General features: G+C 45.2%; 1 protein-coding gene across 1 annotated transcript in view; it reads left to right on the forward strand.

Moving 5' to 3' along the window:
• wnk4a (WNK lysine deficient protein kinase 4a) overlaps nt 1–14,337 on the forward strand; it is a 73,418-nt gene that overhangs the window by 34,353 nt on the left and 24,728 nt on the right. The window contains exons 5-8 of the mRNA XM_038778756.1: nt 3,065–3,153; nt 5,057–5,279; nt 11,859–12,210; nt 13,852–13,967. Of these exons, the coding sequence (XP_038634684.1) occupies nt 3,065–3,153; nt 5,057–5,279; nt 11,859–12,210; nt 13,852–13,967 (780 nt within the window). The remainder of the gene's footprint in view (nt 1–3,064; nt 3,154–5,056; nt 5,280–11,858; nt 12,211–13,851; nt 13,968–14,337) is intronic.

The raw sequence follows: 14,337 nt of genomic DNA on the forward strand, positions 1-14,337 counted from the left end.
GTCCCTTGTTAGTTGACCATTCAAACATTCCATGAACCAAAGCAAATTGCAAGCTTTGAAGTAAACGGAAAAGGGAAAGGCGTTTGTTTAACAGATCATTCAGCTCAAGCTTGAAAGGAGGATTGAGGAAAGTCAAGAAAGACGGTACATTTTAGAAATAAGCAGGAGTCTCCGAATGGATGGGGCAGACGGTCCTCAGCTGATGTCGATCCCAGGGCTCGCGAAGAAATGAGATGTAAGATTTGTGCTGTGGAACCTTCTTGCTCACATCTTTAATAGGCAAACAAGATGGATCTATAGGATGGTTAGCTTGACAACAGTAATAGGGATGGTGCCCAAGGGAGTCGTTTAGGCACGCAGCATGTGACTATTGAGACTGAGATGCCGCATCAGGAAGAGGCAATCTGGCTTCAGGAAAAGAAGGCCTTGTCTGACTAATTTAGAAGTTAAGACTGTATCCCTTGGAGAAAAGAAGGATGTGAGGAGAATTGAGAGGTATTCAAAATCATCAAGAGCCTGGACAGTAGATAGGAAGAAACTGTTCCCACTCAGGGATGGATCGGGAATGAGAGGGCACAGAGTTCAAATAGTTGGCAAAATAAACAAAAGTAATATGAGAATAAAAAGCTTTTTAACCCACCAAGTGGTTACGGTCTGGAGCATTGTAGAGACAAGTTCAATTGAAGCTTCCAAAGGGAATTAGACTGTTATCTGAAAATGACGAATGTGCAGGGTTAAAGAGAGAAGGCGGGAGCATGGCACTAGTGGAATTGCTCATTCGGAGATCCAGGGCATATAGGATGGGCCGAATGGCCTCCTTCTGCGCTGTAACAATTTTGTGATTGTACTTTTGAAGAAGTCAGCAAAATGGTGAATGATAGATCTGCCTTTGTCTGACTACTTTAAAACAAATTTGGATGAAATAACGCACAATAGGGTTTTCTACAAGGTTGAAGCCTCGGATATTGGTGGCAATCTGCTGTGCTGGATCGAGTACTGGTTCAACACTATGTACAGAAAGCGGTTGAAGATAGACTTCAATCTGAATTTTTCAGGGGCTCAACACGTTGATTGGGTGGGCGAAGGGGGAAAGTTAATAGCATGCTCACTATGACGTTTCTCAAACAACTCAAATGTACACAAAGACAATCACAAGAGGACAGGTCTCCAAAAAGAAAAGTGGAAATCTGTATTTCCTCATTTTTCTGAATGGACTTCTTATTTTGTAAACTGCAACCTTTTAAGATAGGCCCAACACCAGGGTTCCATCCGGCTGACACTTGAAATTCTGCTGTTACCTTTCTGGCTTTTACACTCACCTGAGTAACAACTACACCTTTGTCATTATTAAGGACAGTTCTGATCAAGTATAAAGTTATGATCTGGAGCACGGGGTTAATTTGGGGAATTTATTGCCAGGAAATCTTCCTACAGTGAAGAACTGGATGGGAACTGACAAAATAGGAGCAGGAGTAGGCCAGTCAGCCCTTCAAGCCTGCTCTACCATTTTAATATGATCACACCATACTCGCACGCACTCCCCATACCCCTTGAAACCTTAGAATCTGAAAATCTATCTATTTCTTTCCCAAATGTATTCCCTGATCTCCAAAAATTGGCCTTAAACTTTGTGACTTCAGGGGACATAAAGCAGGAAAATGTTACACTAATGGGAGAGTATTTCCTGTTGAAAGTATTTCCTCTGAAAAGATCATTCTTCTTTAACTAGGCAATTGACGAATGGAACGATTTCAGAATAATGCAGGAAAGAAACCTGAGAAAGGGAAACTGCCATTTTTCTTGTTGATTAAATATTGGCAACTCTTTGTAATCTCTGTTTTAAAAAAATAGTATACAATCTTCAAAAGCTATCAGATTCAACTGTAGGGATGGCTATGGACTCTTACACAGCTGGGGAGCACAACTAGAATAATATTCTATCATCTGTTGTCAATTTGAGAATAAAAGGAAGTTTTTCTGAAGTTTGTGTTATTTCTGACTATACAACATGCACTTTGAAGGAAGTGGGGGGATGGGTGGGGGTCATGTGAATCCGAGCATGTCCTTGAATCAATTAATTCAGTAATGCAGTGATGTTTTGGCCCAATGTCTCTGTACGTTGTTCTGTATTTTTGTCTAAGGATGTTTCAAGGAGTCTGGTATATGGCCAAAGTCAAAAAGTACCACTAGTTAATGATGCTGAACAGTTTCGATGCTAATCCGATTAAATGTCTTTGACCTTGGCAGCATTTGTACTTGCATTTGAGAATCAAATGCAGTAACTGTTTTAATTTTCTTGAAAGCCACCTGTGCTGGCTCATACTGGAATAAGCTGACACAGTGAGATTGTAGCCCGGTTTCACAATTCTCCTTGGCTAGACTGCTCCAGAGGGAAATTTTGGAGGTTACACGATTAGCTCATTTCCATCTGATTGATCAATCTAAGACTGCGTAAAGAGCTTGTTCCCAGTTTTACACCTGACGTTTTGAAGACAGATGCACGTGTTCATTTTTTTTTAATGAGCGCAACACTTTTCAGCATTTGCAAATGGTGCAGCTGCAGCACTTTTTTGGTATTTGTAAGATTTTTAGTTAGCTCCTGTTTTAAGTTTCCTTCCTGGCAAAGTTATCAGATTTGTGCCGAAGTAAATGATACCCGCTAAATTGCATGTAGCCAGGCTGGCTAGAAAAAAGACAAATCTGTGAGTAAATACTTAAATTTTCTAATTATCCAATTTGGCATTTAGTTGGAATCAGCCTGTCGTGTCTGGATATAGCAGTAAGGCCTCATCGTCTCCATGTAGTTTGCTAGTGTTGCAGGGAACGAGCTGGCGGCACATAGTTGCGATGACGAACAATTGACAAACTGAGTTGCGATGATGAATACGATCCATTTGTAAAGTTATTGAACTTGTTTACGTGTTTTCTTTTCCGCGAGGTAATTAAATGCATACCATGAGAAACTGTTCCCTGGTTAATCATTACTGCGCACAACACTTTACATATTTGGTTGCCCTTTGTTTTAGACGAAAGGTTACTGCATGTTTTGTTTTTTTCCCTGCAGGGTGTTAAGCCAGCTAGCTTTAACAAAGTAAAAGTCCCAGAACTCAAAGAGATTATTGAAGGATGCATTCGTCAAAACAAAGATGAGAGGTAAGAATCTGCTCATTGATTGTCTGGTGACATAGGGGTTCTTCCTTGATTTATGAACTGTGCCTCCCAGTCCCATATGACCAGCTGCAATACAGGCATTTTCTAATTCCTTAACTGGAAAGCAAATATAACAGCATTATATGGGAAGATATTTTATTCAGTTTCTGGTTGTTACATTGTGATATGAAATACCAATATGTAATTACTTCTCAATGTGTTGTTGTATTATTGTTCTGTTATAATGCAAGAACTTTTAAGACAGATATTTTTTTTGCTATTCAGTCGTGATATCAAGTGGTGGGGGGGTCGGCGGTGAGGGGACAGGGTAACCATGTTGAGGGAAGGGTAGGGAGGATGGGAAGTGCAGGGCATCGGATCAGAAGGTCGGGAAATCGGGTTGGGTAAGGGGTGCCATCTCTGAAGGGTTGGGTGGCTGGGTAATGGTGATCAGGTGGGCGCAAATGGAGACAGGGGTCGGGGTATACTGGGTTGCAGAGATGACCAAAGTCGAGGGGGGTGGTGCCATAATGAAGGAGTGCTAGCTGACACTGGTGTGGGGTAGGGGCCTTCAAACAGACGTTGGGCCCCTTTTTAAAATGTGAGATACGAGCAGTAGCAACCGTGTGGACCATCTACAACATACACTGCAGGAACTCACCAAGGTTCCTTAGAGAGCACGTTCCAAACCCACGGCCTCAACCATCTAGAAGGACAAGAGCAGCAGATACCTGGGAGGTCCCCCCTCCAAGTCACTCGCCATCCTGACTTGGAAATATATCGCCATTCCTTCACTGTCGCTGGAAAATCCTGGAAATCCCTCCCTAACAGCACCATGGATGTACCTACACCTTGGGGACTGCAGCAGTTCAAGAAGGCAGCTCCCCACCACCTTCTCAAGCTCAACTAGGGATGGGCAATAAAGGCTAACCTTGCCAGCGATGCCCACATATCATAAAAATTATTTTCTTTTAAATGAGAGGAGATTAGGCAGCCTGGCTGCTCATTTTAGTATCTACACTATCATAGCTGGTGAAGCAGTTCTGCCTCCTAATGGGTTGCCCTTCCTTCCCTGCAGTATTGGAAACCAGGGAGGCCATTCAGCACCTGAAAAATATGTGGTGCAAAGTTGAATTTATATATTACTGTGCAGCAAGAGATTAGAAACTTGCCTCCCATTTTAAGATGTTCTCTGTTATTTCTTTTGTAAATGTATTCCTAGAAAGCAAATTCATTGTGGTTCTTCTGAGCAAGACTCAGGATCACAATTCTAGCTAAACTTCACAATTCTAGCTAAAATTGGGTCAAAGTATATATAACTTTGATCCATTGCTGAAACCTTGGGCTGGATTCTCCGCAGCCGCGTGCCAAAATCGCGTTTGCCGCAGGGGGGTGGGGGTGTAGAATTCAATTTGGTGCTGAAATCGGGCAGGCGCCAGTCTGGAGATTCTCTGGGCCCTGGAAATCAGCGTGTGCGCGTAGTACTCCGCGCGGCTGAGGGGCCATTGCCAGAGGCCCGCCCACCGATCATCCGCTCCCAATCGGCCAAGTTTCCAACGGCGGTGAACTAACGTGCTATGGCCTGACAGGAGCTGTGGACTCAGTCCGCAGACACCCTGGCGGGGGGTGGAGGGATCGGACACTGGGGAGGGGGGCCTTATGGGTGGACGGGGGGCCAGACCAGTAGGATCTTTAGGCGCGCGGTCGTTCAGGGGGGCCCACATCTTGGTCTGAGTGCCAGTGCTGTAGCCATCAATCTGATGCACACCAGCCACCCAGCCAACTTAGCCAACTTTGTGGTCTGAGTCCGCCATGACAAATAATGTTCACCTTGGATTTGTGGAAGAATATTTAATTGACAGATCCATCTATTCTCTTAATCCTAGCGTCCTATTCTCTTTTTGAGTAGGTACACCATTCAGGATCTTCTTGACCACTCATTCTTTCAAGAGGACACGGGGGTCCATGTAGAGCTCGCAGAGGAAGATGATGGAGCAAAATCTGCCTTAAAACTTTGGCTCCGCATGGATGATTCAAAGAAACTCCATGGCAAATACAAAGACAACAAAGCTATAGAGTTTCCTTTTGAACTGTATAAGGATGCTTCAGAAGTGGTGGCACAGGAAATGGTAAAGTTACCCCTATATACACCTATCCATAGTTAGCATGCAGAACTGAAAGAAATGTTCATTTTATCTGTACGCTTTGCATGAATGTGAAACTTAGTCATAATGTTTAAGAAATCGGTTCTAACTAAAACAAATTCAGCCTTGAATCATTTATAAATGGTCCTACCATTATTTTGTTTTCTTTTTTTGTTTTGTCCTAAAATTTCCATGAAAATAGATTTATTTTTGGCAAAATTAGGATGCTTAATCATTACTAGTAAATAAGATATTCTATTAATTGGGCCTTCCGCTAACAAGATGCTTGCACAAGAATGTATTGTCTCTTTTAAGTGCTCATTCCATGTCCCAATACTGCTAACAATAGTTAGTCTTAAACTGGGATTTTCTAGTTATGCCAGCAGTGGGAATTGGCAGGGGCAGGACAGGGAAAATTTGGGTGGGAAGTAGCCAAAAGCCCAAAATGAAAATGAAAAAATGAAATGAAAATGCCGACCTTAGTCTTTCCTCACATAACAGGATCAACATCTGGCAGCAGATATGAAAGCTAGGTTCCTCTTCATGAGTTATTTGCCTGAAGACAGGTCTGACCCACAACAGAGAGACCCCTACCATGGGTAGGACAGGGAGGCAGATCCGGATTCCATCCAGCCAGAACTGCGATTGAACCCAGGGCTGTAGGCATCGATCTGATGCACACCAGTCATCCAGCCAACTTAGCCAACCAGCTCCCCAAGAAGTCTGTGTTGCTGTGGCAATGTACATTTTTACATGCATGTGGTAGCCTGGAGCTATGGATAGTCATGGTAGGGGCTTCAACTTTCTTACCATCAAATGGCTGATCAGGAATCTCTCTTGCTCTTACTGCCTGCCATTGGTGTGTATTGGAAGGATTTATACGTTGCCCCTCACCGTGTATGGTCGCGTTCTGAATGCACTTTCCTTGGCCAGCCAATCCCGGGGTGGGACTTGAACCTGGAGCTTTGGGCTGAGAGGCAGTGATGCTACACACTCCACCACAAGACCTCAAGGTCTCATACAAGACCTCCAAAAGCTAGTGTTCGGACTGGAAAGTGGAGCTGAGTCCACAAAAGATCAGCCATGATCTCATTGAATGGCGGAGCAGGCTCGAGGGGCCAGATGGCCTACTCCTGCTCCTAGTTCTTATTAAAGCTAGATTATGCAACCTTCCTTTCTTTATGACAGCATTTTAGAAATTCAGAAAAATAACCTTCACCGTATCAGTTTTAGTATCTTCAACATAATTCAACAAGGCTCCTTAGGCAGCACCTTCTAAACCCGTGACCACTACCATCCAGAGGTACAAGGGCAGCAGACAAATAGGAACATCATCACCTGGAAGTTCCCCTCCAAGCCGCTCACTATCCTGACTTGGAAATATACTGCCATCACGGAGTTTGAATCCTGGAATTCCCTCCTTAACAGCCCTGTGGGTGTACCCACACCTCATGGACTGCAGTGGTTTAAGAAGGCAGCTCACCACCACCTCCTTCTCGAGGGCAATTAGGGGATGGACAATAAATGCTGGCCTAGCCAGCAACGTTAGCATCCTATCAATGAACTTTTTAAAATGCCTACCTCTACTTTTTGTTAATATGCTTAATATGTTAATAAGTCTTAAGTCAACTCTACAGGAGGATGAGCAAGTTTCCTCAGTCTACCAGCTAGAATAGAAAGCTTTCAAGCCCAATTAACCGATTACACCCATGGTGTCTTTAGCTGTATTGCACCTGGAAAATATTAAATTCTCATTGGCAAGGCGCAGGCATGAATCCCGGCATGAATCTGATGTGAAAGTGATTGAGGAAATTATAAACCGTCTCCGCACTTGGATTCCGTCCAAAATGAAACTTGTGCATTGAGACTATTCCCAAACAACTTACTGGTGCAGGTTGAATCAAAGTATTGGTCAGAATTAGTGTCGGCGGTTTACAGAGCTATTTTGGAAGAGAAGGCACTACTGGAAGGGATCAAGGCAAAGTGGGAGGAAGAGCTGGGAGAGGGTATGGAGGAGGGGTTCTGGTGTGAGGTGCTCCGGAGAGTGAACGCCTCCACCTTGTGTGCGAGGTTGGGGCTGATACAGCTGAAGGTGGTATACAGAGCGCACCCCAGGAGGGCGAGGATGAGCCGATTCTTTGAAGGAGTAGAAGATGTGTGTAAACGTTGCCGGGGGGGGGTCCTGTTTTGGTCCTGTCCAAAGCTGGAGGATGACTGGAAGGAGGTTTTTAGGGTAATCTCTAAAGTGGTGCACGTGAAACTGGACCCGGGCCCTCGGGAGGCCATATTCGGGGTGTCGGACCAGCCAGGGTTGGAAACGGGTGCGGAGGCAGATGTTGTAGCCTTCGCCTTGTTGATCGCCCAAAGGCGGATCCTGATGGGATGGAGAACAACCTCTCCACCCTGTACCCTGGCGTGGTGGGGGGACCTGTTGGAATTCTTGACTCTTGGGAAGGTTAAGTTTGAACTGAGGAGAAGGATGGAGGGGTTCTACAATTCATGGGCATTATTCATTATGCACTTTCAAGAACTGGATAACATCGAACATTAGTTGGGGGGTGGGTGGGAGGGCTGGGGGGAGGGGGCGGTGTGTGTTAATGGTGACTGCGGGTGATCCCTAATTCATTTTTGTCATTTGTTTATGTGAGCATGCGGGCTAATGTTTGAGTTTGGCGGGAGGATGGGATCGTTGTTATTGATATGGGGATTGACATATTTGTGACTGATTATTGTTTATTGTTGGTGGGTGTAAATTTGGGAAAACGTGAAAGAGGAGGAGAATCAAAATATTTATAAAAAGTAGTATTGGTCAGAATGAAAATGGTGGCATTGGAAATGAGGAACTTATGAAGGTAAGTCACTGTCAGATCATTAACCCAGAATCGGATACAGGATGTCATGTTATATAACAATAAATATGATTTCAGATTGATGTACAATAAAACTTAATTTTATTTTATTTTTTCAAACATACTCGAACACAAGCTCTGAGAGTCCATTTGGATCTATTCTTGTTTTGAGGTGGTTGTTTGATGGGAGGGTCACATTCTGCTTCATGAATCGCTTTACTTTGATTCAAAAGAAACAAGTGGCATTTATACAGATAGAGCTTAGAACTTGTGGAAGAGTCCAACTGTACGATTTGTTGAGGTTATTTTCCTATGAAGTAGATTATGCTAATCTGATTTAGATGTGCAAACAAATCATTAAGATTAAATGTTTCTAGACGAGAGGAATGGGACTTTTACCTTTTTACAATATCAAGATTGACAAGGCTGTCAATCGGTTTTGCATTTGTAAATGATTGTTTGGGATGGCAAATGTCAAGGGCTTGCTTTGAAGCTTACACGATGAGTAATTGCTATCTATGTAACCATGGGAGTCCTAATCATTCTGTTCACCCAATAGGGGGTCACCAGATACCGATTTAGGATGTGGAATCCTGGTCCATCCCCATTTTGTCAGCATTTTGCAGCAATGTAATACACACACACTGATTGGCCAACTCAACATTGACTGGGGATTGGACCTGAAACCATCCTGGGCTGGCTTCTCCCCCTCGCGACACCGGAAACCCGAATCACGATCGGGCTGAGAATCGGGCGTCTTGTACAAATCCAGGTTCGTGCTTGGAGCCGATTTGGGGACCATGCTCTGGCCCCGCCCTGGTGGCGAAAATGAAGTTTGCACCCCACGTTGGCGGGGACATGCAAACCTGGCATTTGCATTTAAATGCGATTAGTGACTTGGAAAGTTCTTGCTCCGCCCTTCTACGATGCTCCACCCCACTCGGGCGGAGGTCTTGTGGATGCGAATTACTACAAGTACAGTATTTACAAATGGAGACTGGACACCATGGCTGCAGGGAGGAGCAGGAGGCTAAAAAATGTTGAAAAACTGTTGGAACTATCAGGCTTGCTGGGTTGGTGGCTGACCGGGTCAGGGGCAGTAGTGGGGAGCAACTTGGTGGACTCGGTGTCCCATCGGGATCGGGGTGGCCTGGCTCAGACCACCATTGCTGCAGTCAGTCTTTTAAATACACCCATTCGGTGCCTACTTACAGGCTCTTGGCTTCTCACACTACTGAGGGCTGTCTGTACCCTTTGAATGCTCAGAAGGCCTCTGGTCATCTGGGAACCACTCTGCACACCCTCCTACCCCCAGTTGTTTCTTCAAGGGGTTGGGCGTGGCCAAGCTCCATCAATGGCCCACCATATGTTCGCATTCCTCAGTAGTGCTGCCGAACTGCAGTGGAAGTAGGTGATCAGCAGAGCTCACCCCAAGCAGAGGACACCTGCACTGTGGCCTTTTGGTGCCCTCCCTGGTTCTTTGTCCTCTCAGGGCAGAGGCATCACTACTGACCCCACCCCTCAGGATCACCAGCTGTCTTCTCCTGGAAAGGCTAACAACGCTGACTGTCTCGGCCACCACCTCCCAGGCTTGGCTTCTCCCCGATGTCGGGGGGGGGGGGGGGGGGGGGGGGGTGCTGGGTGCCAACCTGGACCCGTCCCATGGAGTGGGGATGGTAGCCACCAGCTCCCCCGAGTTCCACCCCTCCGATGAGGCCACGTCTCGAGGTCAGCTCATGGGACAGGGTGGCACGGTAGTGCATGTGCCATCGACAAGTACGCTGGGGCCCTCTGGCCCCAGAGCCTCCAGATGACGCCCGCCAGGCGTATTGAAGGCCACGGGACATGGTAAGCAGCTGGCTGCCTCCACCTCAGATGTGCATCCTGGGGACACACATATAGACGCGGTAGAATACGGAAAGTTAAGCACGTTGAGGATCACTGAGGGCACTGGAGTAGGGGGGGAGTGGGCGGGAGGGTAGGGAGGTGAGGGGGTGATGGGGAGAGATGGGTGGCACCATCGGATGAGTGGGGCATTGTTGGACACCTGTGACACATTAAAAACGCTTCACCACAACCAGTATGACGCCTCTATTATTTTCTTCTGCAAAGCAGCCCGACCTCCGAACCCTTAGCCCATCTCTCCAGGAATCTCCCCTCCCCTGCCCATGGCACTCACCCACCCTCCAGCCATGGACATGTCACCAGAGCTGTGTCCCATCCCCTGGGTGTTTGGATGTTGGCTTCTGCGTGTGTCGTGCTGCCACCCACAGTGTCCAGGCATCAAGGTATGATTGGGACACTAGACAATGACTCCCACAAACTACATGGCCCGCTCACTCAAGGGCATCCACTTGGATTGTGTGAAGTGCTCACTTAACCATGACTGTCAATTCCCTATTATTAATAGCTATCGGGCCGTACGGGTTATGGGTGGTCAGTGGAGCAAGACAGGCAGGGGCTAGAGTTGCCTCAGAATGGGTACACAAGATCCAGGGGTTTGCATGCAAATGCCGCACGCTGTTGCTCCTCCCCAACCCCTCCCCCCCCTCCTCGCATGGCAGCCCACCCCTGCGGAGGGTGGTACCCCCTCCCCTCCCAGCCGAGGGTCCCCTACCCCTGCCAAGCACTAGGGTGGCAAATCACGAGAGGCCATTAGATATGGGGTCGCTCCTGTTAATGGTATGGAAATATGACATAAGTGGTGACAATTGGTTTCTCGCCACACTACGGCGAGATCTTGATTTTGTCTACTGAGGTGGGCCAATTGCATTGTAAACGGTTTGGCGTATGCCGCGGTTCTCATTTTCAGCCTCCCCCGCTATTCACCGGATTAGTTTCTCTCGAGCGAGAGCGCAACAAGGTCGGGGAATCGCACCCTTAGTCTCCCAAACAGAGACTACTGCTCCGGTCTCTGCCATATCACTCCTGTTTTGATCTAGTTTGCCAATTTTCTCTCATAAAGCCACAAACACTTGCAGGGTAGATATATGTGGGTATTGTTAGCTACTCTGATTGCTTTTTTAGAGTGTCTGCGAGCTTAGACAGCTTGTATCATTAGAGGCTATGCAATATGGCATGTGTCACCAGTGATTCCAACTTGATCTTCACCCAATATCAACACACATCCTTTCAATAAGATTCACAGGCCAAATATCTGCATCAGGAACCTTGGCCAATCTTATTGTACCTTCCCCAGCCCAGGGTCACTGAGGCCGAGTGTAATTACCCAACTGACTCAACACAAATTAAGAATTGGACCAAGAGCTTGGACTGACACACCCGAACACCCATTGCAAGAGCTTCAAGGAGAACTTGCTTTTATTCCTGGAGTCATGTCTCATTAAGAACAAGTCTGCAGAACATAATAAATCTTCTGAGTCTCGGGGAACAAAGATTTCAGTGCAGAAAATCTCAATTATTTATGCACATATATTCGCTACCTTTTGAAGACAGGATAGATGAGCACTATCATTCTTTTATTATTACACATCAGATCCAATCAATGTAGAGATATTTCACTTTGTACTCAAAGAGAAGTATTGTTGCAGTGAACAAGGGACATGAGATCACGCAATTGAATTGCGTTTTAGGAATAGCCGCCAAGGGCACACTGATACCATCGCATCAAAGGTGTGTAAATGCAAAATTAGTTTTTCTGCCGCAGAATGTTGTCCTGCCACCTTTTTGACCATGTGCTCTATCTCTTTGTTAGGTAACCTTGGGTTTTGTGTGCGAGGCCGATTACAAGTTGGTTGCAAAGACTATCCGAGATCGTGTGACTGAGGTCAAGAGAAAACGTGAAAGAAAGCAACGCATGCAAGAGGAACTGAAGAAGAAAGAGCAGGAGAAAAAGAAAAAGATTTATGAGCTCTTGGAAGAGCTAAAAGTGCCGCAAGACACAACAGAAAGTGCAGCCGGAACTACGCAAATCTCCCAGTCTCCAGCCACCACAGGTCCTACGGAGATCTTGCTGAATCCTCCATTTCCACCTGAGCCAGAGGAGCCGGAGGCTGATCAACATCAGACTTTTCGTTATAGACATACTAACTATTCTTCAGCGACATGTAAGACTGAATTGAAATAAGTAAATAAGTTTCAAATCCAGATTTTGTCCTCCTGAATAAATAGGATAGCTGGAATCACATTATTATTATTATTATTATCCTAGACAAGTCAGACTATTTAGTCCTAAAAATCCTATTTAGTCCTAATCTGTGATATACGGGAGGTGAAATTAACCATGGACAGGAATGCCAAACAACCAGTGTAACGTTGTATGATCTGTCCTATGTATGATTCCAATGATATAACTCTGGTCCAATATTCTATTTCTAAATAATGCTTAGAGTCTCAAAGTGGGCGCTTTAGGCTTCTCTCAAAATCGGAGTTTATTGTGAAGCACAAACCGCGTGGCATTTCGTTTCATTTTATTGACCGTCGGCCCTCATTTCCATGTGTCTTCCAGTCAGGTTTCCTAATACTGGAATAATGCAAGGCTACTTTATTTTCCAATTTTTCACCGCCTACGAGGGGAAATGACACGTCCGGTCCCCTGAAGGAATAAGGAACTTGCAGTGCAAAGAATTTCTAGTTGCAGTTTGAAATATTTTTCCAAAGCTGGTTTCAAACCACAGATATACACATATGTTTGCTGATTAATTGCATGAATATATTTGCCAGGAGTGCTTCAAACAAAAGTATTATTAAAGTGGCAGAAAAAGATCAAACATGGCGCTTGCTTGTATATATTTTCCTCCTCCTATCCACTAGAGGAATACACCTAGACCAGGCTTTTCTGGCACTCCCCTCCCTCCCCCCACGATGGAGGTGGATTGCCATTGGCCGGTGGGTTCTCCCCGGCAGCGCGGCCGGCGAGCAACGCAAATGGCCACTGATTTGGATCCTGACGAATCGTAAGCCGCCTCTGCCGCCCGAAAATCCTGGCCCTAGTATATTTCCACAAGGCCAAGTGAGAGCAGAATATCTGTGCTCCAATATACTATAAAATAAATAATCTTTATTGTCACAAGTAGGCTAACATCAACACTACAATAAAGTTACTGTGAAAAGCTCCTAGTCACCACGTTCCGGCACCTGTTCGGATACACAGAGGGAGAATTCAGAATTCTCAGCTGGTAGGGGAATTGAACACGTGCTGCTGGCCTTGTTCTGCAACACAAACCAGGTGTCTAGCCTAACCAGCTAACTGAGCTAAACCAGCCCCTATCACAAATGTATACTATTGCCACTTCATTTCCCACAAGGGAGTTGCTGAAATTAGCCAAGCCACCCAAATAATAGACCACAAAAATCAAATTATTAGCAATTTCTGGTCATTCCATAACAAATCTGGTGGCATTGTCAAGGTGGCCTTATTATCTTGCAGTCCCTCACCACTTTTAGTCCACGGCAAACCTATTTTCCAAAAAATTGAATCTGCACTGATTTATGGATTTTCACTCGTTTGACGCACTAAATTGTGGTCCCATTGCAACATAAATGGTAACTTTTTCAGCTCCGCTGATTTGGATTTTCGGGCTGGTAATATTTTAATAGGTGTGTCAGTGGAATTCAGCTAGGTGCTGGATGTCATCAGATGGTTTATTGTATTCTTAGTTAAAATGTAACACAGGAAGAATAAAATTGATGTGGTCAAGGCCATTTTAAAGCCAATCACTTTCATTGTTTTCTCTGTTTCTGATTAGCTGATTGTGAGACTGATGGTTATCTGAGCTCTTCTGGGTTCTTGGATTCCAATGACAATTTACACATGGCTGGCCAGTTAACACCTAAATCTGCAGTTGGACTCCAGTTTCCAGCAGTAAGTGCCTGCCGTGCAGTTTTAAACTTTAACTTTTTTCGGACAAAGCGAAGTTTAATGAAAGTAGTCCAGTTCTCACTGCTAATTACAATTCGTAGTACTAATTTAAGGCCATTTTTTGTTGGTGGCATCTTTCTATCGGTTTGCGCAGTTGCATTTTGGTGAATTTCCGTGCATTGAAAGGATAGCTCTCAAGTCCCAGGCAGCTAGGACATATGGGATATTGGCAAGTCATCCCCAAACCAATCATTTCCAACAAATCCGCATGCGCCTGAGTTATGTGTTTCTTTTTCCCCTCTTAATTTACATTTATGAATAGCTGTGCCTATTAAATTTTACCATTTGGTTTCTTTCTAGAAGAAAAATGCTT

The sequence above is a fragment of the Scyliorhinus canicula genome, chromosome 19 (assembly GCF_902713615.1).
Source record: "Scyliorhinus canicula chromosome 19, sScyCan1.1, whole genome shotgun sequence".
NCBI lineage: Eukaryota > Metazoa > Chordata > Chondrichthyes > Carcharhiniformes > Scyliorhinidae > Scyliorhinus > Scyliorhinus canicula.